The 25,070-nt window shown below is 36.3% G+C and overlaps 1 protein-coding gene across 1 annotated transcript; it reads right to left on the bottom strand.

Moving 5' to 3' along the window:
• Positions 1 to 56: 56 nt before the first annotated feature.
• LOC148907197 (uncharacterized) lies at positions 57 to 21,998 on the bottom strand. Its single transcript, XM_089036812.1, has 28 exons — positions 21,937 to 21,998; positions 18,338 to 18,357; positions 16,997 to 17,331; positions 16,001 to 16,142; positions 15,254 to 15,576; positions 14,534 to 14,675; positions 14,255 to 14,442; positions 14,017 to 14,160; positions 13,134 to 13,275; positions 12,130 to 12,449; positions 11,449 to 11,587; positions 10,145 to 10,473; positions 9,638 to 9,779; positions 9,141 to 9,463; positions 8,631 to 8,772; positions 8,073 to 8,269; positions 7,828 to 7,971; positions 7,612 to 7,753; positions 6,896 to 7,215; positions 6,308 to 6,449; positions 5,515 to 5,849; positions 5,225 to 5,366; positions 3,955 to 4,277; positions 3,619 to 3,760; positions 3,357 to 3,544; positions 2,330 to 2,473; positions 1,009 to 1,150; positions 57 to 397 (listed from the first exon to the last, which is right to left on the bottom strand). The coding sequence occupies exons 1-28, from the start codon at positions 21,975 to 21,977 to the stop codon at positions 57 to 59; spliced, it is 5,574 nt and encodes a 1,857-aa protein (XP_088892938.1). The 5' UTR covers positions 21,978 to 21,998.
• Between the last annotated feature and the right edge of the window lie 3,072 nt (positions 21,999 to 25,070).

Below are 25,070 nucleotides of genomic sequence, written 5' to 3'. Positions count from 1 at the left end.
ATTTATATATTCCTTATTATTTTTGTTCATTCCTTTCACAGGTATTGGTTTTTAATTTACGTTGATCTTTTACTCACATAGATTCTTCTGCCAGCTCCATAGAACGGGAATCTTCGTCCGTTTCTGCTGTACCTCAGTCGGTATCTTGTCACCCATTGACTATAGTCTTGTCGTCCCTGGGTAGCAATACCAGTCACGTACGCCAGACTTCTGATATCAATTTGTAACCACTGACCATATTTGTTGTGTCTTGAACACCACGCCCCTGCTTGTCCTCGTCGATATAAGTTGAGTCTGGCATTTGCTGCTCTGTGTTTGTGGTCCCAGCTTGATGATGAGCTGAAAGCCGAGTCAGGAATACGGCCATCTTCGACTCCAAGAGGAAGAGATCTTGTGGCTGAAATAATAGTATTGATTTAACGTGCAATAAATTACAATTTTATAGAATTATAAGCGAGGTATGGTTGTTAGAGATGAGATTAATAGAATATACGGGAGATGTAAGAAGTTAAAATAAAAAAAATTGTTTATGGAATAAAAGAAAACTTTTGAATTTGTGTTTTGGAAGATCAAAAAAATAACAAAAAATAATAGAAATAAACTGTGTATTGTACGTAGTACGTATTCAAACTCAAAAATGGAAAAATAAAAAAGAATGACAGAAAAAAAGATAGAAAGGGGAAAAAAAGAAAGACAGAGTTTAGGAAAACAGAAAAAAAGCGGTAGTAATTACTTGGTTTAAACCATTTATTTAAAGCAATTTAGGGGAAGCGTACCCAAGTTAAAAAAGTAAAGACAATCTTTATTTATTCATAAAAATAAAAAAAACACCCGAATATTGAGGATTACCTTGCCTGTTATGAGACATTGCACCGCAATTATAGTATCTCTTACCTAGACTATGAAGTTGTCAACACAATTTTTACTTCATGACGGGGCGATTTTATACGCGCTTAGTTTAGAGTACATATCTGCTGTCTGATAAGAACGGATAAAAAAATTACATACCAGCGCTTCGTCCATAAAGCTCAAATCTCATGGAAATATGACTTCTCCAGCGAATTGGGTGAATACGAATGCTTCTTGCTTTGATGTTTGGTCTCAGAAAGTGTCGAACTATTCCATTGCGGTTCTTGTTTCCGCGGAATATCTAGAGTAAGAATATAGAACGGAGGATGTTTTTCAAAAAATCCTTCATGATCATTTTGTGAAATTACATATAATACAACTAAGAAGAGATATTTTGCAATGAAAATAAACGAAGAGATTTGACGTTTCGACGTCTCACTGGACGTTTTTTTCAAAATAAGAAAAGATAACTAGCTAAAAACTATTGTGTGCTGCGTCGGTGTTTCTAATGAAACAGTAGTAATAAAAGGGCAAATTTTACACCGCGAAAAGATGAAAAAACTGACTGACGTTTCGGACGCTAGTCCTTCGTCGGAGTAAAAGAGCAAGTTAATAATTTTTTCATCATTTTCAATGTTCAAGCGAGCAATGTTCAATCATTTGTATCAAAACGGCTTTGCACCGTAATGCGCATGAGCGGATTATTATTTGTAGGCACTTATATGCAGTTATCTCGGCCAATCAAAACGACGGGGGAAAATGTGAATGATAATAAAATTTTGCGAGTTCGCAAGAGAAGATGTAAGTATAGGAAATCGTACGATCTTCTCGTACAATTTGGAAATTAATAAACACGAGTAATGTTTTGGAAGTTCTTGTAATTGCACGAGCCTTTAGGCGAGTGCAATTAAAGAACTTTCAAACATTACGAGTGTCTATTAATTCCAAATTGTACGAGAAGATCGTGCGATTTTTTTTTTATAGTTCACTCAACAAAATTTCAGTAAAAATTGCTAAGCGACGCCGTTCTTTGTCTATTCTCTATTTGGCGGCCGATGTTCAGTCCATCGCGCAACTGAAATGCATAAAAAAGATTAGTTCTTACGGCTTTAACATTTTATCTATGTTTTTAAAGTACAAAATGATAGAAAATAATTGTTTTGGCATTGTTTTGGCCGTGTTGCCATAGCGACTTAATTCGGTACTCCTACGGAGTACAATTAACGCTATAATTGTACTCCTCTCGACCAATCAGAGTCGAGTAATTTTGTTGAGTGTACTATAAGCTGGGTTATTGTTTTATCAGAAAGTACATATTTGAAATTGACTCAAAAAAAACAAAGCAAAACAAAACAAAACAAAACAAACAAAACAAAAAAAAAAAACCAAACAAAAAAACTATTCCAATACAATTATCACTCTTAGTTTGTGATGATTGACATTTCCTAAGGTACACTTAGCTAAGACAGCCATTTTTTACCTTCACTCGGCCATTTGGTCTATACGGTGTGAAGTGTGTTTTGTCCAAACTGTACGATATGGAGTAGCTTGTGATCCATTGGTCAGCGTTCTGGCGACCTTGTGTTGCAATGGCGACAACTACTTTGAACTTTCGGAAATTCACCTTTAGATTTAAATACAAAAAATACATTGGAAATATAAACAAAATAATACAATGGTCATTGCAATTTCTTTTATATTCGTGGCTTAAGAAAAAAACTCGTGGCTTAAGAAAAAAGCGTCATGGTAGTTCATATTATCTGAGTTGTTGTAAGGTTAATAGGCCGCTATTTATGGTGCCGGCCAATACTCCAGTTTCGAATTCTCTGTTCTACTGGGTAAGCCTTGATTTCGTATGTAAATACTTTGAATATTCATGCATTCCAGTGAAGGTCCGTAGAATTTAAAAGTGTTTGTATTGTTGAAGTTGTGCATTCTTTACCTTACCATTGGTATTTTTGGATATTTGGAAACTGAAATGAGGCTAACCCCAGTATAAATGAGTCTGTGATCAAGGAACACAGCGATATTTGACTAATTTGAAAACGGTCTATTACTAATACTGATAATAGAGTGCATACCGTATATCCGTAAAAAGCTTGCAAGAAATTGCACAAATAAGTAAGTTCAGTAGAACTCATTGTAGACCAAAGACCTGCTAAAATTTGCACTAATGTGTACAATTTTCTTAAATAATTCTTTCACAGATGTGTGTTATGCACTGTACAAAAATGAGGGTGGGTGTGAAAATGACGTCAAAACGCAGACATTATATAGAACGATACAAAAGATATTGGACATATAAAACGTGGAAATGTTTTTATATCTTCTTAGTATTCTCAAGAAGATCAATACATAAAGACGTGGCGACCATATTATTGGTAATGTTAAAGCAAGCTAATGTATATATATATATATATGAGCGATGACGTTATGTACAATTGATGAATAGTTGAAAGCAGCATCAAAGTGGATTTGTTACATTCCCTCAAAGAACAGTATCCCACCTGAATATACTGGTTACGGTTATTATGTCTTGCTGACCAACCACCTTGATATCTTCCTCGTGCACGTCTGTTTAGTCGGGCCAAAAAGGCACCGTGGTAGCGGTTCCAGTTTGAGGATGCTCGGATCTGGTTGTTACGGATGCGACCGCTCTGCATTCCAAGGGCATGCAGGCGAGGCTTCGGTATTCCTATTTGATATGACACTTATTTAGTCTCTTTATTACTTTATCCATTATCACTGTATTAAAGTTATTTTTCTTACCTATACGTCTTCCCCTGAATCCTATTCTCATAGAGATGTGTCCCTGCCAGGTTCGTGGATGGATTCTGATGATTCGAGCCCGGATGTAAGGCTTTAAGGAACGGATAACAACATTGTTTCTGTTTGCGTTGGCCAAGAAAACCTGGGGGGACAACCCACAAAGAAATTATTAAAAGGATATATATGCAAAAATATATAATGCATAACTTGCTTTATATACTGCGCAAGTCAGCTTAATTAGATTAAAAAGTATATTGCATTAAGAAATTATTCAAATTTAAAGAAATTACATTTTCCCACTAAAAACCAAAATACAGGTTTTTCTAATGAACCTACCTTTACTCTTCTTCTCACTGTGTAAGACCTAAAGTTTCTTCCATTGTAGCTGTACGACACAGTGTAGGATCTCACCCACTGGTTCGCATCTTGACGACCTTGAGTAAGAATCTTACTGATTATGGTTGCTCTTCCAAAGTCCACTTGGATCCATTGTCGTCTGTTATTCTTTCTAGCAGACCATGCTCCTGTCTTGCTCCCACGTCGAACCGTGTTGAGTCGAGCACGTGATGGTCCATGGTTGCGGTTCCATTGTGATGAAGCTCTGATGTTTTTGGAAGGAATCAATCCGTCTTCAACACCCATTGGTATATCGTAAAACCCTGGATGGATTGAAGCCATGAAGAAGACGTTAGGAGAATTGTGAATTTAGCAAGCGTATTGTTTAATAGAGGATTTGCACCATCGCATGATGGCAGCCATGACAGGAAATACAACAATAGAGTATCTTGCTCCTAGGAAACTGAGTCCTTTCTCATGTATATTACATTAGATCAGATTCAATTGTTCCTGCCTCCTGTCATGGCTGCCATCACTCAATGGTGCAAGGCCTCTATTGTTTTTGTTTATAATTTCATATAATTTTATAATTTTATGGACCTGGGAATTTGTTATATACATAATATTGTATTGTCATAAATGCCATGTAATAAATAACGAGGGACAAATGTCATGGACATCATGTCAGTTTTTGAAGCACTTTGAATGATCTATAGTATTTATAATGGGTTGTTAAGGAAGCGGCTACATTTTTTTTACGCCTTATTCAATCTCAACTTTTAAAATGACACACTCAACGCTAATTTTCAGGCATTTGCCTAGACTTATAGGAAGTTTGGAGAAAATAATAAAGGTCGATTTATAATTAACTTTACGAATTGTTGTCATTATGACAATTCAGTAAGTGAGTGTTACGATTTAAAAACTATTAAGGTGTTTTTGAATATTTATTAAAGATATGGATTACGTTTCTTCAATAAAAAATAAAAACGCGAGCTACAAGCGAGATGCGAAGAAGTGACTTTCTGTTTGTTAGTCAGGTTCAGAATCATGCTCTGAAGCTCGGAATGCTTTTTTTCGAGAAAAAATTGCTTTGAGAAACGTAATTGACGTCCACCAAAACATTTAAACACGGTGTACTGGCATGAAACGTTTTATAGCAATTTTGAATAGAAATTGATATTTACTGTAGACAAATTATGAAAAAATTAAAATTCCTGCGCCTAAAATAACATTCAATTTGGTAAATAAAATCTCTTGTTTCACTCACGTGTGGTCCCCACGTAGATTTCAGCCCTGAGGGAGATATGTGCATGCCATGTTCTTGGGTAGATTCGTAAATATTGAGCTGTAATGGGTACACCAAAGTAATTTGCTTTCAACGAATTTCTATCGCGGTTTCCACGTAAAACCTTTAATAAAGTAAAGAAAAAAGTCATTTAAAAAAGTATAGAATCTAAAGGAATGTGTTCAACTTCTGGCTGATAACATAGCACGTAGCTTTATTAACCAAAACAATTAACCTGCGTCGCACGATTAACCTGTGTCTCTAAATCTTACCTTAGTTACACTATTCCTTTTGTACCACACCCATCGTCTTCCATCTACACTGTAACGGATGATAAAGCTTGTCACCCACTGGTTCGTGTCACTTCGTCCTTGAGTTACAATCTTGAAGATATTCTTTGGTGATCTCAAGTTAAACTGAATCCATTGACCCCTGTTATTTTTACGAGCTGACCATCCACCAACTAGACGTCCACGTCGTTTACGATGCAGACGAGCAAGCCATGGGGCGTGGTTTCTGTCCCATTGGCTGGATGCTGTGATGTATCTGTTGTGCAGACGGCCATTGGAAATACCACTTGGGTATAAACGAGGACGAGGACGGCCAGCTGAAAATATTTGAAACGTTAAGCTTCATCAAAAGGTAAATAGATAGATGATATTTATAGATAAATGATCTTTATAAATCGATGGCCTTTATTTTGACACGATAAAAATTAATGCTAAAAAGCTTGTGGGGTCGTGTATACACCTATTACAGAAAAACGTTGTCGTTCAGAGATCTGAAATGGACGATCTGAGCCTAAAAACAATTTCTGAGGTTTTACGTTTTCTTGGGTTAAAACAAGAAAAAGCACTATATGTTAAGTGTATGCTAAAAAAAAGCACGTCTAATTCAAAAGTAATTCTTTATATACCAATCTAATGAAGGAAACTGCGTAGTTAGGCTCTGGATATATTTTATGTTTTGGCGTGTTACTCGGTCTTAGATTTCAAAGTCAGATTTTTGAAATACGTGTATACGCCATTCTTTTTTCTTTTTTTTTTTTTTAGACAACATGCTTACCATATCGTCGTCCATACAGTTCGAGCCTCATAGAAATGTGTCCATGCCAGGTTCTTGGGTAAACACGTACAAAACGTGCTTTCAGAGGACGAGCAAATCGGTTGTATACTATGGAATTCCTGTTACGATTAGCTCGAAATGTCTATAAGAGAAAAGTGTTTTTTCAAATTACTTTTTTAACTCGTGGATACTCAAAGCATACTAATTGTGAGGAGCATAAACATGCAAAGGTGTCGCTCACTAAGGTTTAAACAAAACCACAGGTAGCCAATTCTGTGTTTCTTTGAGGGTTTTATTGAGTTTGTAATATGGATTATTTTTGAAAACGACCTTTTCAAGTGATATCTTCATTTGTTTTTATTTTAATTAATCAATTAATTAAATTTTAATTAATTATTTTATTTTAATTTTATTATTCATACAGGGAACCAAATACTTTGCAAGTGGTTGGACATAAAATCCACGAGTATCCATGGTATCTACGAATTTAATATGGTGCATTTGCTTCATTTTCAAACTAGCTAAATTAAGGCAATAACGAAGGTATTTTATTTAAATGAGCAAAACATTACAACAAATTTAGCTTACCACTAATCTTCTGCCATATTTATAGGGTATAAATCGTCTTCCATTCGTACTATATTTCACGTAGAAGCTTTTCACCCATTGATTATAGTCGCGTCGTCCTTGGGTAGCAATACCGGTAACTCGGGCAAGACGTCCAATATCTACTTGAAGCCACTGTCCATGCCTGTTGTGTCTTGCACACCACGCTCCTGCTTGTCCTCGTCGATATAAGTTGAGCCTGGCATTTGCTGGTTTGTGGTTTTTGTCCCAACTTGATGATGAGCTGAAAGCACGGTCTGGAATACGACGGTCTTCAACACCAAGAGGCAAGCGACGTGCACCTGGAAATGTTGTTGCTACAGTTAACAGAAGTTTCAAAGTGGAGATAATGGGTAAGAGTACGAAGCCTCGAGGACTCTTTTGCCAGTAATAAACATGTTGGTAAGGTAAAATCGAAAATCGAATCTCTGTTTGGTTTCTAACGCTAAAAATGTGAATGATTTAACCAACTCCTTCCCCTCCCCCTCCCCCAACGCGCGCCTTAGCTAGTTTAAGCGTTTGCATACACCTTTGTAAGTAAGCTGTGAGTTTGTTTGTCGCCTTGCTTGTTGTTTACGTATTTAAAATTGGAAATATTCTCATGGTTTTTGAGACGATGCACTTAATCCAAACACAAAAATGCAATGGTCTCGTGATTTTGGTGTATCATTGGTTTGAAAAAAGACAAACCAACCAACCTGCATTCCTTCCGTACAGTTCCAGCCTCATGGAAATGTGTGATTTCCAGCTGACGGGGTGGATACGAACACTCAGAGCTCTGATGGCTGGTCGTAGTCTTCTGAGAACCACTGTGTTACGATTACGGTTGGCATTGAATATCTAAAACGAATTGCAACGTATAAAGCCATAAGCAAAAATGCTAGAAACCTGCCAAACGTAATATCTTGCCTTACCTTTGTACGACCACGTTTTTTGAAAGGTAGAAAGTGTCTTTTATCCAGGCTATAAGTGATGTAGTAGCGAGTGACCCATTGGTTGGCGTTCTGGCGACCTTGTGTAGCAACTGCGGTAACTAGTTTAGGGCGACGGAAATTCACCTAAAACGCAATATATTTAATATTAGTATTTTATTTTTTTTATTATTATTTTAATACATTCTGCCCATACGAAAAAAAAAAACAATCACAAGGAGTCTAACCTGTATGTACTGGTTACGGTTATTATGTCTTGCTGACCAACCACCTTGGTATCTTCCTCGTGCACGTCTGTGTAGTCTGGCCAAGAAGGCACCGTGGTTACGGTCCCAGTTTGAGGATGCACGAATTTGGTTGTTACGGATGTAACCACTCTGCATTCCAAGGGCCCGTAATCGACGTGGAGGTCTTATTGGTCCAACTGCAATGAACATATACGCAAAACGGCACATTCAAATTCAGGATTTGAAAAACAAAAATTTCATATTAAAGGCAATATATTTTTTTTGTCCGCCCCAAAAAGCAATATTTGTTTTAGAAATATGTTCTGGTTTTATAAGTTCTTAATGATGCGAATGGTAGAAATTAACACGAAATCATATAATACAAAAAATAAACTGACATTGCAGATCACCTACGACTTAACAGGAACTAATGTCCCAAAATCAAATCAAAGCATTTTTTTATTAGACCGTATTCGAGTTACTTATATTGTTCCTATACTCTATGTTGAAGGCAGCTCAAACTAGTAAGCTCTATATAATTTGAAGCCAGTTACTTACATCTTCGCCTTCCAAGTAATTCCATTCTCAGTGACATGTGACCCTGCCATGTTCTTGGGTAGATTCTGACGTAACGTGCTCGTATTGCTGGTTTCAGACGACGACTTATGACAGTGTTTCGGTCGCGATTTGCAACGAAAACCTGAAGAAGAAAATCCATAAACAGAACAGAAATGATACAACTTATCAACAAGTAAAAAAAGTGAGTGTCAATAGTATCACGGCGGCTCTAGTCCACGTAGGAAGAGATAAGAAATAACCGTTAGTGTAACAAGATGTGCTAAAACAATTTGACCATCTAAGGAATATATAATGCACATTGAGTTAACTTTAATTATTCGGTTTGAATGTAAAGTGGATACTACCTTTTTTGTTTTTGTTTGGGAGGGGGGGGGGGGGAGGGGGGGACTAGGTTTAATATGAATATGGCAAAACACGATTCCTCACATAAGCGTTTATTTGGAGTATGTTTATAAAAACAAATAATATATCTACTTTCTCTATGCTTACCCTGGCTCGTCCACGGACTTTGTATGTTATGAAGCGTCTTCCATTGTTGCTGTAAGTCACAGTGTATGTCTTGACCCACTGGTTCGCATCTTGACGACCTTGAGTACGAATCCCTGTGACGGCTGTATGTCTTCTTAAATCGACCTGAATCCATTGACCTCGGTGGTTCCTTCTGGAAGACCATCCACCAACCTTCCTTCCGCGTCTGATGTTGTTAAGACGAGCAAGATATGGTGCATGGTTACCATCCCACTGTGAGGAGGCTCTGATGGCGTAGTTGGGAATCGTGCGATCTTCCAAACCTAGTGGGATTCTGTTCCTTCCTAAAATATGACAGTTTACAGGTCAATATACCAATAGACTACTAGAAGAGATCAACTCATTACACAGAATAAGAGGGTATTATTGAAATCTTCATATTATTTCTCTAAAAAAAAATAATTAGCTTTTTGTCAACAACAAAAAAAACAAAAACACGGGAAATGGTTTCATCTTACCTTGGTTGACACCATAAAGTTCAGCCCTGAGAGACATATGAGCATGCCAAGTCCATGGGTAGATACGAACAAAGCGTGCGATGATGGGAGGGTTAAACAAGTTTTGTTTAACTGTGTTCCGATCTCTGTTTCCAGGAAGAATCTTTAAACACAAAAAATGAGTGTTTGACTTGTATTAAATAGAGTTAACAATAGAGATCTTGAAAAAAGCAAATATTTTTTTCAATTTTAATCCAAATAATTCGATATGATCTGCCAATGCCCAAATTTTTGTAGCATGGAGGAAACTCCACCTTATATACCACAGTGGCATTTAATAACGAGAAGCTAGAATCTGAGAATAATCCTAATTGAACGAGGCCGTATCATTTTGGTAATATGGATCTAGAGAGGTGATAAAACATAAAGGACGAGGTTTTAAATTGGGCTTCTCAAACTTCTCAGTCCACTTTAATTTATACTTACACTTAAAGTTACATGTTTTCTTAACTAGAAACTCACGATTACCTTAACTACACTGTTCACTTTGTAGGACATCCAGCGTCGTCCGTCCAAACTGTACTTAACAATGTAGCTCTTTACGAACTGGTTGTGGTGGCTACGACCTTGGGTGGCAATCTTGAAGATCTTTTTGAACCTTCTCAAATCAAACTGAATCCATTCTCCACGTCTGTTTCTCTTGGCAGACCATCCACCCATGTACCTGCCTCTTCGCTTCTGGTGAAGACGAGCGAGCCATGAGGCGTGGTATCTGTTCCACTGACTTGATGCAGTGATGTATCTGTTCGGTAGGCGACGGTTGGAGATACCAAGTGCTTTTCCGCGAGGTACTCGAGCTTTATGAAACAAACCGGATGTTTTTGTTAAGTATCATAATCGCAGGTTTGAAAAAAAAAACCCAAACACGAAAAACTGCAGTGAAAATATTGTTTGATAGTATAGATAAATTGAAATACAAAATATACGCGGACATACAATATATAGAGGATATTACATGGGCGCGCGGAGATACGACATTTATCTTCGAGTGTTGAAAAGATCTCTCACAAGTGAGCGCAGCGAACGAGTGAGAGATTTTCAACACGAGAAGATAAATTTCGTATCTCCAAGCGCCCGTGTAATATTCTGTTTATTATAGAATTATCAATGAAGTATGTTTTGGCTTTTTCAGGCAATTCTTTCCTTGTATTTTTCAATAGCCATCGCAATGGTGCTATTTTCACACGTGAAAATAACATGTTATTTTCACGTGTGAAGATATCAATTTTTCGAAATAGAGAAAAATAGATATTTCATTGGTAATTATATAATAAATGTATATATTTTTTGGTTGATTGTTATTTAAATTGCCAGCCAAAAATCTATTGAACATTCCATCGACATATCGACATACTGACGGTAAGGAGTTCACATGTCGCATGTAAAGAAGAGAGTGATATAATCTTTCGTTACATAATTGGCACGTTTACACCACAATAACAATGGAAACATTACGTCCCCCTAATAAGTGCTTTTAAGATATTATTATGATGATCTAATAAGTCATGTTGCCGATATTCATAAAGTATTGGAATAACTTGAGCGTGAGCATGCCCACAAAGTAAAGTTTCATTTGGACATGGGTTTTCTGTGGGTCTTGTTTGGATGACACCTAATATGATCCTGGAAACACTCCCAATAAATAAGAGTGTTAGTTGAATCGTTTTGCAATCATATAACAGATTTATAGATTAAGAATTCTTGCTTTGTGCTATGTGTTAACGCTCCGGAGACGGGCGACGTAGTTATGTAGTGTGATTAATTTGACTCACTGTATCGGCGACCATAAAGTTCAACTCTCATAGACATATGACCATGCCATTTTTGTGGGTAGATACGGACATATCGAGCAGAGAAGGGTCGTAGACGGTGGTAGACGACGGAAGTCCTGTCTTTGTTGCCACGTAAACTCTGTAAAAAAAAAGAGGCAGTTTGCTAATAGATCCCTTGCACTTGACGTCAAAGGAGCTCAAATTGGAGCTATACTATATATTTTTGCCTCAAACCAATTATTTGATGTTACGGCATTTGGATAAGCAGATAAAACAATTATTTGAAGGCAATGTGATTCTGATATCTGCTACATGTATTAGTAAAATATTTCTTCCATTAAAAACATTGAGCGGAGGATAATAAAGTACAGTAGTGCAAAACAATTAATTAAACATCTTCCAAGTCAAGGATGGACTTGAAGTAGTTATACAGTTATCAAATCCATCCTCGACTACGGACCATTATTTCGTGGTCACTAGCGAATTCTGAAAATGCCTATTCCTGTTTCAATAAGATTTAAGTTACTAGCTTCAACTTAGAAAATCAGGGTTGATTTCCAAATTTTTATTCCACTTTGTCCCTTTTTCCTTTTCTATTTTCGTCATTTATATATTCCTTATTATTTTTGTTCATTCCTTTCACAGGTATTGGTTTTTAATTTACGTTGATCTTTTACTCACATAGATTCTTCTGCCAGCTCCATAGAACGGGAATCTTCGTCCGTTTCTGCTGTACCTCAGTCGGTATCTTGTCACCCATTGACTATAGTCTTGTCGTCCCTGTGTAGCAATACCATTCACGAGGGCAAGGCTTCCAATATCAATTTGCAGCCACTGGCCATATCTGTTGTGTCTTGAACACCATGCACCAGCCTGTCCTCGACGATATAAGTTGAGCCTGGCATTTGCTGGTCTGTGTTTATGGTCCCACATGGATGAAGCACTTAAAGCTGAGTCAGGAATACGGCCGTCTTGAACTCCAAGCGCCGGAGATCTAGATGCTGCTCAATCATGAAAGAAAAAAGTATTTCAATTATGATAACCTTAGAGAGCCCAAGGATGCTACTTTGGTTAGTAAGGCCTCGATGGCGCTAAAACAAGAAACTAAGTTGTTTGAGCAAACACAAAAGACAATTTTTTTCGAAAAGAAAAGAAAGAAAGAAAGGAAAAAGGAAAAAAGGAAAAATAGAAAAAAAAGAAGGAAGGAAGGAAGGAAGGAAGGAAAGAAGGAAGGCATGCACTAGCGGGGATGAAAATTCGGCAATAAACCAAAATACGGACACGAAATGGTTATTGTACAGTGATCGGCCAATTAGTTATGACAAAAACAGTTCTGTTTTGCTAAATGTTAGTCTTGTTCTTGTGCATAATAATTACGTGTTCCACCGAATGTCAAAGTGGAATTCCAAATTGTTGGTGTTGTAGAAGCTCTGTACGTTAGTATGGGAATATGAAAACGCTTAAATGAGAGTACCCCCGAGTAAATGAGTCTGTAAGAAACTAAGTGGTGCTGTACGAATTTGAAAAGAGTCTGTACTGTACTGTACGAATTTGAAAAGAACCTATTGCGTCGTGGAAATGATGTAACAAAGACCCTTTGTTTTATTTTTTGGGAAGAAATTTTGCTTTGTTCTTTTTGGCTTATGTAATCTATTGTAGGATATATAATCGTATATGCTGCATACCAGCGTTGCGACCATACAGCTCAAATCTCATTGAAATATGGCTTCTCCAGCTGATTGGGTGAATACGGATGCTTCTTGCTTTGATGCTTGGTCTCAGCATGTGTCGAACTATTCCATTTCGATTCCTGTTTCCACGGAATTTCTGGGAGATTGTAATGCAAATAATACAAGAAATAATTAATATTTTTGTTGGCATTACTTTATTTAGGACTGCGGTGCTTTTATAACTGCTACCAATTAAAACACAACAAAACATTGATACTACCTTCAGCGCGCCGGGAAAAAGTGTGACTATATTTATTTTTCATATTTCACATACCCATAATGCTTTGCGAATTTGGGGGTAACTAGAGTGCTGAAGGCTAATCAGACAATGTTGAAAATACCTCGTTTGATATCCAAATATGAAGCGAAACAGTAAGAAACAGAAAGAGAAGAGAACCTTTGAAGAAGTTTAAGGTACATTTTAAATATTTCTTCGCAAGTTAATATATTTTCTTTAACACTAAAGCTTTTGATGTTCTGAAAGCGCAAAATAAACTCAGAATGAGCTAATAATCAATATTGTACATATAAAAGCAGGTATAGTGTACATTCAATTGAAGAAAGTTTGATTTTTGAACAGTGTTTTGATTGTTTACCCCTAAGGCACAAAGGATTATGGGGCATGCGAAAGTAGAGAATGCATTCCCAAACTTCTATATATGGGCATTTTGCTGTCAAACGAGCCTTTACGCTCCTTCTTTGGTAAACCCGGCAGCTTCGCATCGAAATGTGTCGGTCTAACATAAAAAATGCTGTGCGCAAAGGCATGCGAATACATCACGCCGGTCATACTTTTAAACTTCTCGCTACATAATGATTTATGACTGGATACACTTACCTTACGTCTACCTCGATACGTGAACGGTATATAGCGTATTCTATTCAAACTGTAGGTTATGTAGTAACTTGTAACCCACTGGTTAGCGTTCTGGCGACCTTGTGTTGCAATGGCAGTAATTTTTTTGAGACGTCGGAAATTCACCTTATTAAAAGTAAAATTAATCAATCACTTTTTAATAAATCATAATCGTAATCGAATAAAGAAATTGGTATCGATATAAAAAGATTAAGATTACCTGTATGTACTGGTTACGGTTGTTATGTCTTGATGACCATCCACCTTGATATCTTCCTCGTGCACGTCTGTTTAGTCTGGCCAAGAAGGGACCGTGGTTACGGTCCCAGCTTGAGGATGCACGAATCTGGTTGTTACGGATGCGACCGCTCTGCATTCCAAGGGCACGGAGTTTGGGTAAAGCCACTCCTATTGAGAAATAAGTAAAGTTCAAAAATATCATATGAAAGAAAACGAAAATAGTTTTAGTTTTTAGTTTAACGAATGAAATATTTCTTACCTTTATGCATCCCCCTGAAATCAATTCTCATAGAGATGTGTGAATGCCAAGTTTGAGGATGGATTCTAATAAAACGTGCTCGAATGTACGGCCTCAAGCAACGTACAACAATGGAGTTTCTGTTTCTGTTTGCCCGGAATGTCTGCCGAAAAAAGGTGGAAAATTTAAGCACAAAGTTCTAGAACTAGACTAGAGCGCCGCTACGCAGGCTAGAACTAGAAAGCAACTATTTTCCATATATTGATAATGTCAGATAATAAGCTTTATCCAAAAGATTCATTTTTAGTACAATCAGCAAAAGATTTGAAGCGAAGCTATGTATCTGTCTATTGGGCCAATTTTCTTCAAAACACCCTTATTAAGATTTGAAGCGAAGCTATGTATCTGTCCTTTGGGCAAATTTTCTTCAAAATACCCTTATTAAGGGCAATTAAAATACATTAAAAATATTAGCTGTAAAGGTTTGGTAAGTTAAAAACAAATCAAAAATGGTTATCATTAGGCTCCCTTAGCAGCTTCTACTCTTATACCCAGTACGATTTAAGATTCCTCCCGACCAATCATAATCGAGTAATTTTGTTAAGTGTAGTATGAATAATGAAATCAGTATGCTGACTTTAATTCTAACATGCAAGGATGCAGCGAGTAAAAAGTATGTGTGTGTGGTAGGGGGGGGGGGGGGGGACGGGGGGTGAACCTTAGGTTAAAAAGTGCACTTACTCTCACTCGCCCCCTAACTCTGTAAGGCCTAAAGTGCCTTCCATTGTTGCTGTACGATACAGTGTATGACTTGACCCACTGGTTCGCATCTTGACGACCTTGGGTAAGAATCTTACTGATGATGGTTGGCTTTCCAAAGTTCACTTGGATCCATTGTCGTCTATTATTCTTTCTAGCAGACCATGCTCCTGTCTTCCTTCCACGTCGAACCGCGTTGAGTCGAGCACGTGATGGACCATGGTTGCGGTCCCATTGCGATGAAGCTCTTATTGCCCAAGAAGGAATTTTTCTGTTCTCCAGACCCATTGGCAACTTATAACGGGCTTCAAATTTAAACAAAATCAATTCAGAGGATCATTTTTATGTATCACAAGCGATAAAATGAGTTGAGTGGTATAGCATGACACATCCAACAAGGCACATGTGTTTGACAGTTTACAAACGAGCATCCAGTTAAATGTTTTTACTGGGAAAATATACAAGACAAGTGGGATATTTCATGTTGTACCACAAAAAACCATCGTGATTATTTTTATCACACATTGATGGTAATACCGTTCAGGCAGCAATGCATGCATGACACTTAGAAACAGTGGAATACCGCTAAATATACAAAAAATCAGATAAAGAAGTTTCAAAATAAATTCTTTACTCCAACAACGATAAGGATACCAATAGGATGGAAACAAATTAAACTGGTGCGATTTTCCCCTTATTTTCATGAACACGAAAGCATTAATTACTTACATGCTCTACTGACATAGAACTCCGCTCTCAGAGAAATGTGCCCATGCCAGGTTCTTGGATAGATTCGAACATATTTAGCTGTAATTAATGGGCGAAATCTATTCCATCTCAGTGAGTTTCGGTTGCGATTTCCTGGAAAGACCTGATATAAAAAGATACGGTTAAATAACTAGTTCCAGTCATAATATTTATGTTATTAATGAAAATTTACTCACTTGATTTTCCGTCTTAAGTGAAACTTGAAGGAAAATCTTTTTAAATTTTGAATTCATTTACTCAACTCTAAATGAGTTTTACACCGCAAACACGATGGCCGCCGGTTGGACTCCATAAACTGATACTGCATATGCGCCTCAAAACTTCAAGTTCAAAAATGACGGGACTTTTTTGCCCCCACAAATATTTAGCATTTCTATATAACACAATAACCAAATGATTGAAATTCGAGTGTTCATTATGAGAAAGCAAAGCATAACACGATGAAAATTTAAACTTTGCCCGAAAATGTGCCTATTTTGCTAAAATTTAGGGCAAAACTTTGGGGGTCTGGGACCGAGTTTCTGAAACTTCATTTAAATTCGTGACCGGGAATATTTTTGTTTTTAAATCTCCCTCCTCTTTTTTCTGCCAAAAGTTGCTGTAATCGTAAATTTCTGACTGTGTAAACTTCAAATCAGTTTGTTCTGTGACAATCACGAAATGACCAATGAACACTTGATTTACAAAATACTGGGACCTAATAAAGGTTTTGGTGGGGAATTCAACTTTTTTTGCGCAAAATAAAGTATACCGTCATTTTGCAACTTTTTCGAAGCACTGCACATCTCACTCATACCTCACTCGAGCCATTCGTATTGAGCCGAATGCTTGGTAAAACGATCTTAATCGCGGGCAGTAAAATGTCGTAATATCCACATGTCTTTCCTTTAAGCCAAACACTAATCTAAGCACAAACCAAATACTAAGAATGCTTCACTGACTGTCTTTAAATCCTACCTTAGGTACGCTTTTCCTTCTATACCACAACCATCGTCTTCCATTTACACTGTAACGGATGGTAAAGCTGGTCACCCACTGGTTCGCATCGCTTCTTCCTTGAGTTACAACCTTGTAAATATTCTTCGGCGATCTAAAATTGAACTGAATCCATTGACCCCTGTTATTTCTACGAGCTGACCACCCTCCAACTAGACGTCCACGTCGTTTGCGATTCAGACGAGCAAGCCATGGGGCGTGGTTTTTGTCCCATTGACTGGATGCTGTGATGTATCTGTTGTGCAGACGGCCATTCGAAATACCACTTGGGTATATACGATGACGATTACGGCGACCTAAAGTATGATCGTAATTTATTTGTCTTCTCATATTTACGTGGGGAAGGGGGGAGGGGATGGGAGGGGGGAACTTGGATTGCGCAAGGGATCGATTAGTACCCGTTGTCAAAAATAATCAATAACAACAGCCTGTCAAGGATCTCCCGACCAGCCCGCGAACTGTTTAGTTTCGAGTTAAGGGGATATTGATTTTGAGTTTAGACATTGAGATTATCAAGTGACGCGTTCTGTGAAAACAGTGACAAATATTTATAGTTTACTATCTACTAAGATTAATCCGATAATAATAATAATAATGATCATGATAATATGTCGTTGTGCCATAAAATCGTTGAGCCGTTTCTAAAAGCGCGATTACACGCAGCAATTTTCTCTGCAACTTAGACAGGTTACAGGGTACCACGGAGACGCAATCATTGCCAAAAGTAGAAACGAATTCTACTTTTTGCAAAGATTGGTGCAACTTCTCCAGCAACTTGTTCTCATATTGCGCTGTAGGATACGCGCTGCAATGCTCCATGCAACTTGTGTCACAAAGCCGTTAAAAACCCTGTAAAAATGAACTGGTTAAAACTGCCAAAAAAAAAAATTGGTAGAACACTGAGTCTGAGGTAACCTATTGTCTATGGTAGAGCCATAAAACAACCATAAATAATTACATCAAATTGACCAATCCAATTCACCAAACTTTTTTCACTGCTCATAATAACCAATTATTTCAGTTCAACATCACGAGTTGACATGCAAGTTGCAGAGAAAATCGCTTCGCGTAATCGCGCCTTAAAAGCAATAAAAGTTTTTCAATCTGTAAATTTAGTTTTTTGTGAAGTGTGGTCGTCCGGGTTAGTATAGTCTTGAGAAAGACTGTTGCTGGTGGTGACAGACGTTGTCAACAATTACAGGCACCTTACAAAAGACTCATTCACGACAAAACACTGCGTCTTGTGATAACACCCATGCATCTTAACATCTTTTTTTCTTAACTTAATTTTTTTCTACTTACCGTCGGTGGCTGCTATTAATCTGAAATACCAATTAAATATGAAAAGTTAGTATTTTCTTACAATTATTCTTATGAGATAAAATTCTTAATAAAAGGTAAAAAGAAACCGAAAAGCATGACATTTTTTACAAAAACACTTTCCCCTCACGTTTTTAAAATCGCAAAAATGTACCATATTTACTCGTTTAAGCGCCGCCCCGATTAAAGGCCGTCCTCAAATAAGCGCCGCACTTAAAACCAGGGTTATTAATAAGCGGCGCCCCCGCTTTATCAATACAAAAAACATTGAAATTTTGTATTTTTTAAAACGTTTGTATTCACTTCGCATTAAATCATTGGTTACACATTATGTATATGATAAATAAACGCGCCCCCGAATTAATGCCGCACATGAAACTCAAAAAAATTAATAAGCGCCGCCGCGCTCAAACGAGCAAGGTAGTTGAAATATAAGAAAGTGAAGATTTATTCTCAATTATTGAAGAAAAAAAAGCATCAAAAGCAGGGATGAACTAGGTTGTTACTGAGAACAAAATACTACTGATCGCCTGATGATCCAGATCATTATTGTTTTATTAGTACTAGTAATTTTTACAACCAAGTTAAAACCAAGAAACTGCTCCGAACCTATCAGTGTTTATATTTCCTGTTTATGTGACGTCATATTCTCGATTTAGAACCTTTTTGGTATTATTTTCGCTCTGGCAATAGAAAACCTATTTAACGCCGCTCGAGCAGTGATTTCTGTTCCAGAATCGCTGGTCGCTTGACCAATCACAGCGCGCCAAACTCTTTATTCAAGCCTAATAATAATAATAACAATTTTTATTTGTTAGACCAGGCTGATTATCCTGGCAGCTTTCGCTGATGTGAGTCTGCTTTCAATCGCGCTCATTACCACTTCTACGGAGGGGGGAAAACCGGAGAACCAGGAAAAAACCCTCATGGCACAGGAGAGAGCAACACATCAAACAAACTCAATTCGCATGTGGCGACCGCAGGGCTCGAACTAGTGACCCGACGAAAATTATAATAATACCAGTTAATCGCTGGTGGAGTGTCACCTTTATGAGCATGTACAAGTAATATACCAGGATGGAACGAAAACAAAAAGAGGATAACCTATATATTTTTTGAAACTTTATCAGCTAAAAAAAATAATTATGTACACAGTTATACCCCTAATTTCGAAAGACGTTGAGACCGAGACGGATGAATGACAGTGAATGACAGGATGGTGATGAAATCTGGAGTTTAAACTGTGCACTCCTGATCATACACAAATGTATACAGTGAAAAAAAGCCGATGAAGAAGTTTTCGATAAACTGAACCTTTTTTCGAATTCGCTTGAGGGAGGACCAAATAATGCCCCCAAATGGAGGCTGCACTTGCTATGTTCATACATTTATGTATTTTATTAAGTCCCATTTCGAATGGTAGCAATCGTTTCAGTTTTATAAATGTTTTTTGTTTTTTAAAACAAAATCCCTTTTTTTTTCTTCTTTACTTTCATGTTTGGATAGCGTTTTATATTATCCCATGACAACTTATGAATTCATTATTTGGCTGTCGGAAACATGTTATGAATATCAGGAGCTGAAATTAGTTGTTGTGTTAAGTTGTGTTTTTCACATACTGGTTAATTTACTGGTTCAATCTACATGACTCTTTTATCCTTCCGTAACTGTCGTTAATCCATCATTAATTAATTACTTATCGAAATGTGCCACATTTTTCTTGTATTGTAACATTTATAATAAAAAGTTTAGTATTTTTCCCTTCAACGAAACCCCCGTCCCCAATTTATTATTATTATTTTTTTTTTTTTTCGCCATTTATTCTGATCGGCTGAACGTGTAAGCCTCAGAAAGCACCAAAAAGTGGTATAAGAATAATAAGTATAAAAAAAACTATGAAGCTTTTAAATGTATTCTTTGTGAATATTTATAAAGTTAGCATTGCCGCAGAAAACGTAGATGTTTAAAGTCATCATGTTTCTTGGGCTTTCTCTTCGCTGGTTATTCATTTCTTGTAGTTAGCTAGTAATTTTATCACCTTTCCACAATTTAGTTTTACTACGCTTCAACAAGAATATTCACTCGAAAACCAAATATGAAGATACGACCTAAAAAAAAATCTAAAACTAAATCCAAAAATTCTGGTGAACTTTCTTAGCTACCTACAAGAAACCCTAATTTAAAGCTATAATTTGTACTTTCAAAATTTATCTTGTCAACTATTTACGCTTTGAGGGATTATATAATAAAGCGATAGCTTAGTGTTAAAAAAGCATAACTTCAAGATTAGACGAAGGTTCCGTAGATATCTTTCCATTTGATTACAGTCAAAACGGCTCAACCTTACCCCTCTAGGTTTCATTAACAATTTCATTATTCAAATATTGAAATTTATTCATCTTTGCAAGAATACGAAGACACAAGATTCGAAATAATTACGAATTTAAAACTTGAATTCTGATTGGACTATTTTATATAAGAAACACCATAGTCCAGTCAGAATTCGTGTTTTGAATTGGTTATCATTTTAAATCCGGAGTCTTGGTATTCTCGGAAAGAATAATGAATTTCAATATTCAAATAATGAAGTCATTAATGGAACATAGGGGGTAAGGTTGTGCCGTTTTGACTCTAAAGTGATCTGAGCCTACGATCTCTTGGGAACTTTAAATTGCAATATTAACAGCAGGGATAATAAACCAAATTCCAGCCGATATATGAAAACTGATTGAACCAAGCGCTGAAAGCGACGCAGATTATAATTATATTTATATGAGTGTGATGAAAGGATATTCATCTAAATGAACAATTTGGTTTTGATTAAGTGATTAACAGTAGTTTAAAAGAACGGGTTAACTATAGTTAATAGACTAACTGCGATGTAATAAACTTCAACAAAGGTGATGCTTCTATCCCAATTGCCCCGAAACACACAAGACAATTGAATTGATAGCAATATGGTCATCCCATAAACGCTTTTGATTTTTTTAAGTTATCAAAAAGTTCGAAGTAGTATCGCAAAGCTTTATGTTATGTTGTGAGTTATCAAAGCTGAGCTCAGTTGATTATACTTTACTTTAAATTGGAACCAAATTCATATAAGATTTGTAATTAATAACGGTAATTAATAAAAAAAGACCATAATTATATAAAAGGCTATAAGACCAGAAAATTTGAAATTACTCAATTCAATCTTAGAGTGATTTTCATAAATCTGTAAAAAGAACACAATGGAAAACAATAGGGTCTAATAATTGGTATTAGTCTGTGTATTTCACGGGTTTATGAAAACCACTCCAGTGCGTTATACGAAATTTAGAAATAAGGCGATGGTATAGAATGGGAATAGGACATGATCTCGTACAGTCTTTAATTTATTGTACAAATATTTGTAGAGACCAAAAGAATTTAAAATTATATTTCACATAAAGAAAAAGCTGATTTTTATAATCTTTATGCATATTATAATATAAGACATATAAGCCATAAAAAAACTACCATTTACAAAAAAAAAAAAAGAAGAAGAAGAAGAAAAAACCGACTATTCAAACTCGTTTGAACTAGATAATTTGAATACTTACAGGAGCAGCCAAGAAGCAAGGAAAAGTTGTTTAAGCCACATGACTTACAGCCTAAACTCCATGACTCCCTTCCTGTTGCCTTGTCAGGAGCGTTATGTCAATGGAAAGATTTTAAACGTTGTTTTAATATCATCTAAGGAGTCATTAAATATAAACAGGGTAAATGACAAGTGTTTCAGTCATTCCAAACGAAAACAACACTAGTGTTCTAGACATGATTCCTTTCTGTTGTTGCCGCAAACTAAAACAAGCCTGACAATAAACTAGTGATTTTCGAAAGAATTATATATTGCTAACAACTTTTGGTAATATTGACTTTTGACCTTATATTATATACTTTATTTTTTAAATATATATACATATATAGCGTTTTGCTTTGCTAAGGAAACACAGTATTTTTCGTCTTTGGTTTGATATTTTCAAAGGGTTCTATAGTACCAGTTATTTAGTTAAAATAACACTTTGGCGCATGCGCTGTTTGGCCATAGTCAAATATGAAAAACAATGATTTGGATGAAAAAAATTGATCAACTAGCAATAAATTACAACTAAAACTTGTTTATAAAAGGACTTAAAGAACCTGCAATATTTTGAATTCCAACATTTCAAAATCGTAGTTTAAAACTGATAAACAAAATATCAAACTGTGCTACACTGAAACCATTGAAAAAAATCATTAAAACTAATAATCCAAGACTTCCCTGTCCTTAAAAAGCTCTTTTTTTTTTTTTTTTATCTGGTAAATAATACCTTAATTTGTTTTTAAAAGAAAAATCCCGCCTTCCCACGACGCTGCTAGTGCACTGGTAACCCGACCGCCACGCAGTCTAGTAAAAAACTTGGCGGCGTTGTGAGCTGACATAAAGGTGCGAATTCCAAAATTTCAAATAAAAATCAAATTAGCCATATTCTCGTTTATAAGTCAGCTATTCACAGATACCATTAAAAGTCTGTGAGATTTCGAAAAATTGATGCTGTTCAACTTGCACATTCTTTACTTCACAGTTGACTTTTGCAAATGGTTTGATATTAAAGGAGGCTAAGCCTTTACAGATGAGTCTTCAGTCATAAAGCACAGGGGGTTATTTTTACCGAATGAGAAAAGTGGTAATAGAAATCATAGTGAATTAAACTTTAAATACAATGAGTAAAACTATTAAGCATAATTTGAGCTTTCGACCCCATAGGATCACAATGAATCATTTAACGTACTCAGATCTTATTTCTTACTTCGCATGCTCGACGAAATTTGGGCTCTGGAAAACTCTATTTCGCACATGCGCATTATCAAAACTGGAACTTAAGCAAGACCAACTGATAAAAACAAAATGACGGATTATTATGTAACCGAGGACTGCGTTATGACGTTATAAATGCACGTTGCTCTCAATAAAATGTGCTTTGGGCTCAAAGAGAAACAATTGCAGCCATTATTATATAGCTGGGTGAAAGCGAGAGTTTAGTTGTGTAAGAGTATCCTTACTTGTCACTCGTGTATGATTACATTTCCGAGTCTACCATTACCAGAAACCACCATAACGCGCTTGTTTACTGCTCGACCCTTCTCAAACTTACATATCTTTACCGCTTGACTCTGTAGTTGCCAGCAATACCAACTTATTGATCTGAGTGTTTTCGTATTGCCTTTCTTGAACTAATCTTTAAGTGAGTTTTGACTAAAATGTTTACGTTCAAATTGAACTGTATCGTAAAACATTCTACTACCAAATAGTAGTTGTAGAATAAAGATAGATTACTTCATAGAAAGTGCGACGTACGGGGTTATATTCAAGAGTTGTTTGCCTCAAAACACGAACATATATATATTACTAGAATTCATATATAAATGCTTGTTTTCTTAGTGAAATAAAGACACTTTCTATGTTTTCTCTTTGTTATCTAAGCTTATAAGCTTCAGTATTATTAGAATTCACATATAAATGCTTGTTTTCTTTAATAAAATAAAGATACAATTTGTCAAAACTTTAACTTCACAAGCTTGGCCTTCCATTATTGTTGTAGGGTAATCTTTCTTCCTCAAGCATCGGTTAAACCTTGATATAAATGACCTTAAATCAGCGGTTCGTATTCATCTTTGTCTTTCTTCCTCATGACTTCAACGCGGAAGGCAGAAAGCAGCTCGTTCAACTCTCTTGCCTCTATTTTCTCAAGGATTTGATCCACATTTTTGGTCTTCAGGCATTCAGTATACAAAGCCAGGTCCCTTTTAGTCATACATAAAGTGTTTTTTCTTTCTTTTTTTCTTTCACCAGCATCCGGAGCCCGGAGCCTTCGGAGCCAGGCCCAAGGCTGAAGGTCGCGGCGCGAACCCCGTCGTAAAAATTATCGTGTTAACAAGACTCAGGTGAAAATAGCGTGTTAAGTTCAGTGAATCTTGACTTGATCTTACTAGACCATTTTATTTTTAGGACAAACGTCTCATGGATGGTTTCGAATAACTTGAGACAATCTATTGTTATGTATGTATGACGTTACTATCGTTAGTCCCACAATTCAGGTAGCCAATGTATTCCGTACCATCACGTTTTACTGACGGTGCACGAACAATGAACCAAAGCAAGGATGGCTGAAAATGCTCATTTCCTTATTATTTTTATGTATGAACACTTTGAAGGTAATTCCATGACCAAAAAACCATGATAAATAAGAAGGCATTAAAAAGGGCAATTTCATTTTCAATAAACAATTAATATTAATCATATTAATCAACACCTTGTATTGTCGCACTTCGTAATCGCACTTTGTAATACCTGTCGCAATTTGTAATAACTTTGTCGCACTTTGTAATAACTGTCGCACTTTGTAATAAACCCTGTCGCACTTTGTAAAAATAGGCGCTCGAAAAGCGCCTGTGGCTATTGCCATAAGTAATTATAGTTAAGGAATGGAGGAAGTTGGCAGCTGACTGTTGATCATAAGATATATGATGGATATATAGGCAATTTATTAGCGGTCTTGTTGAAAAAATGTAATATTGTGCAAAAAATATTGCTATGAATGTAAATAATGTTAAAAGTAAAGGTTATATAGAACGAAATGTTGATGTTGATTTTATGAATTTTAGGGCTTAAATTAACATTCGTTTGTTTTTGTTGTAAGATATTATTATTTCG

The sequence above is a fragment of the Actinia tenebrosa genome, unplaced genomic scaffold (genome assembly GCF_029948245.1).
Source record: "Actinia tenebrosa isolate PJP-AT-01 unplaced genomic scaffold, QUT_ActTen_1.0 PGA_scaffold4__44_contigs__length_22323623, whole genome shotgun sequence".
NCBI classification, from domain to species: domain Eukaryota; kingdom Metazoa; phylum Cnidaria; class Anthozoa; order Actiniaria; family Actiniidae; genus Actinia; species Actinia tenebrosa.
Note: the sequence above shows the minus strand (reverse complement) of the source record. Positions and strands in the feature narration are given on the sequence as shown.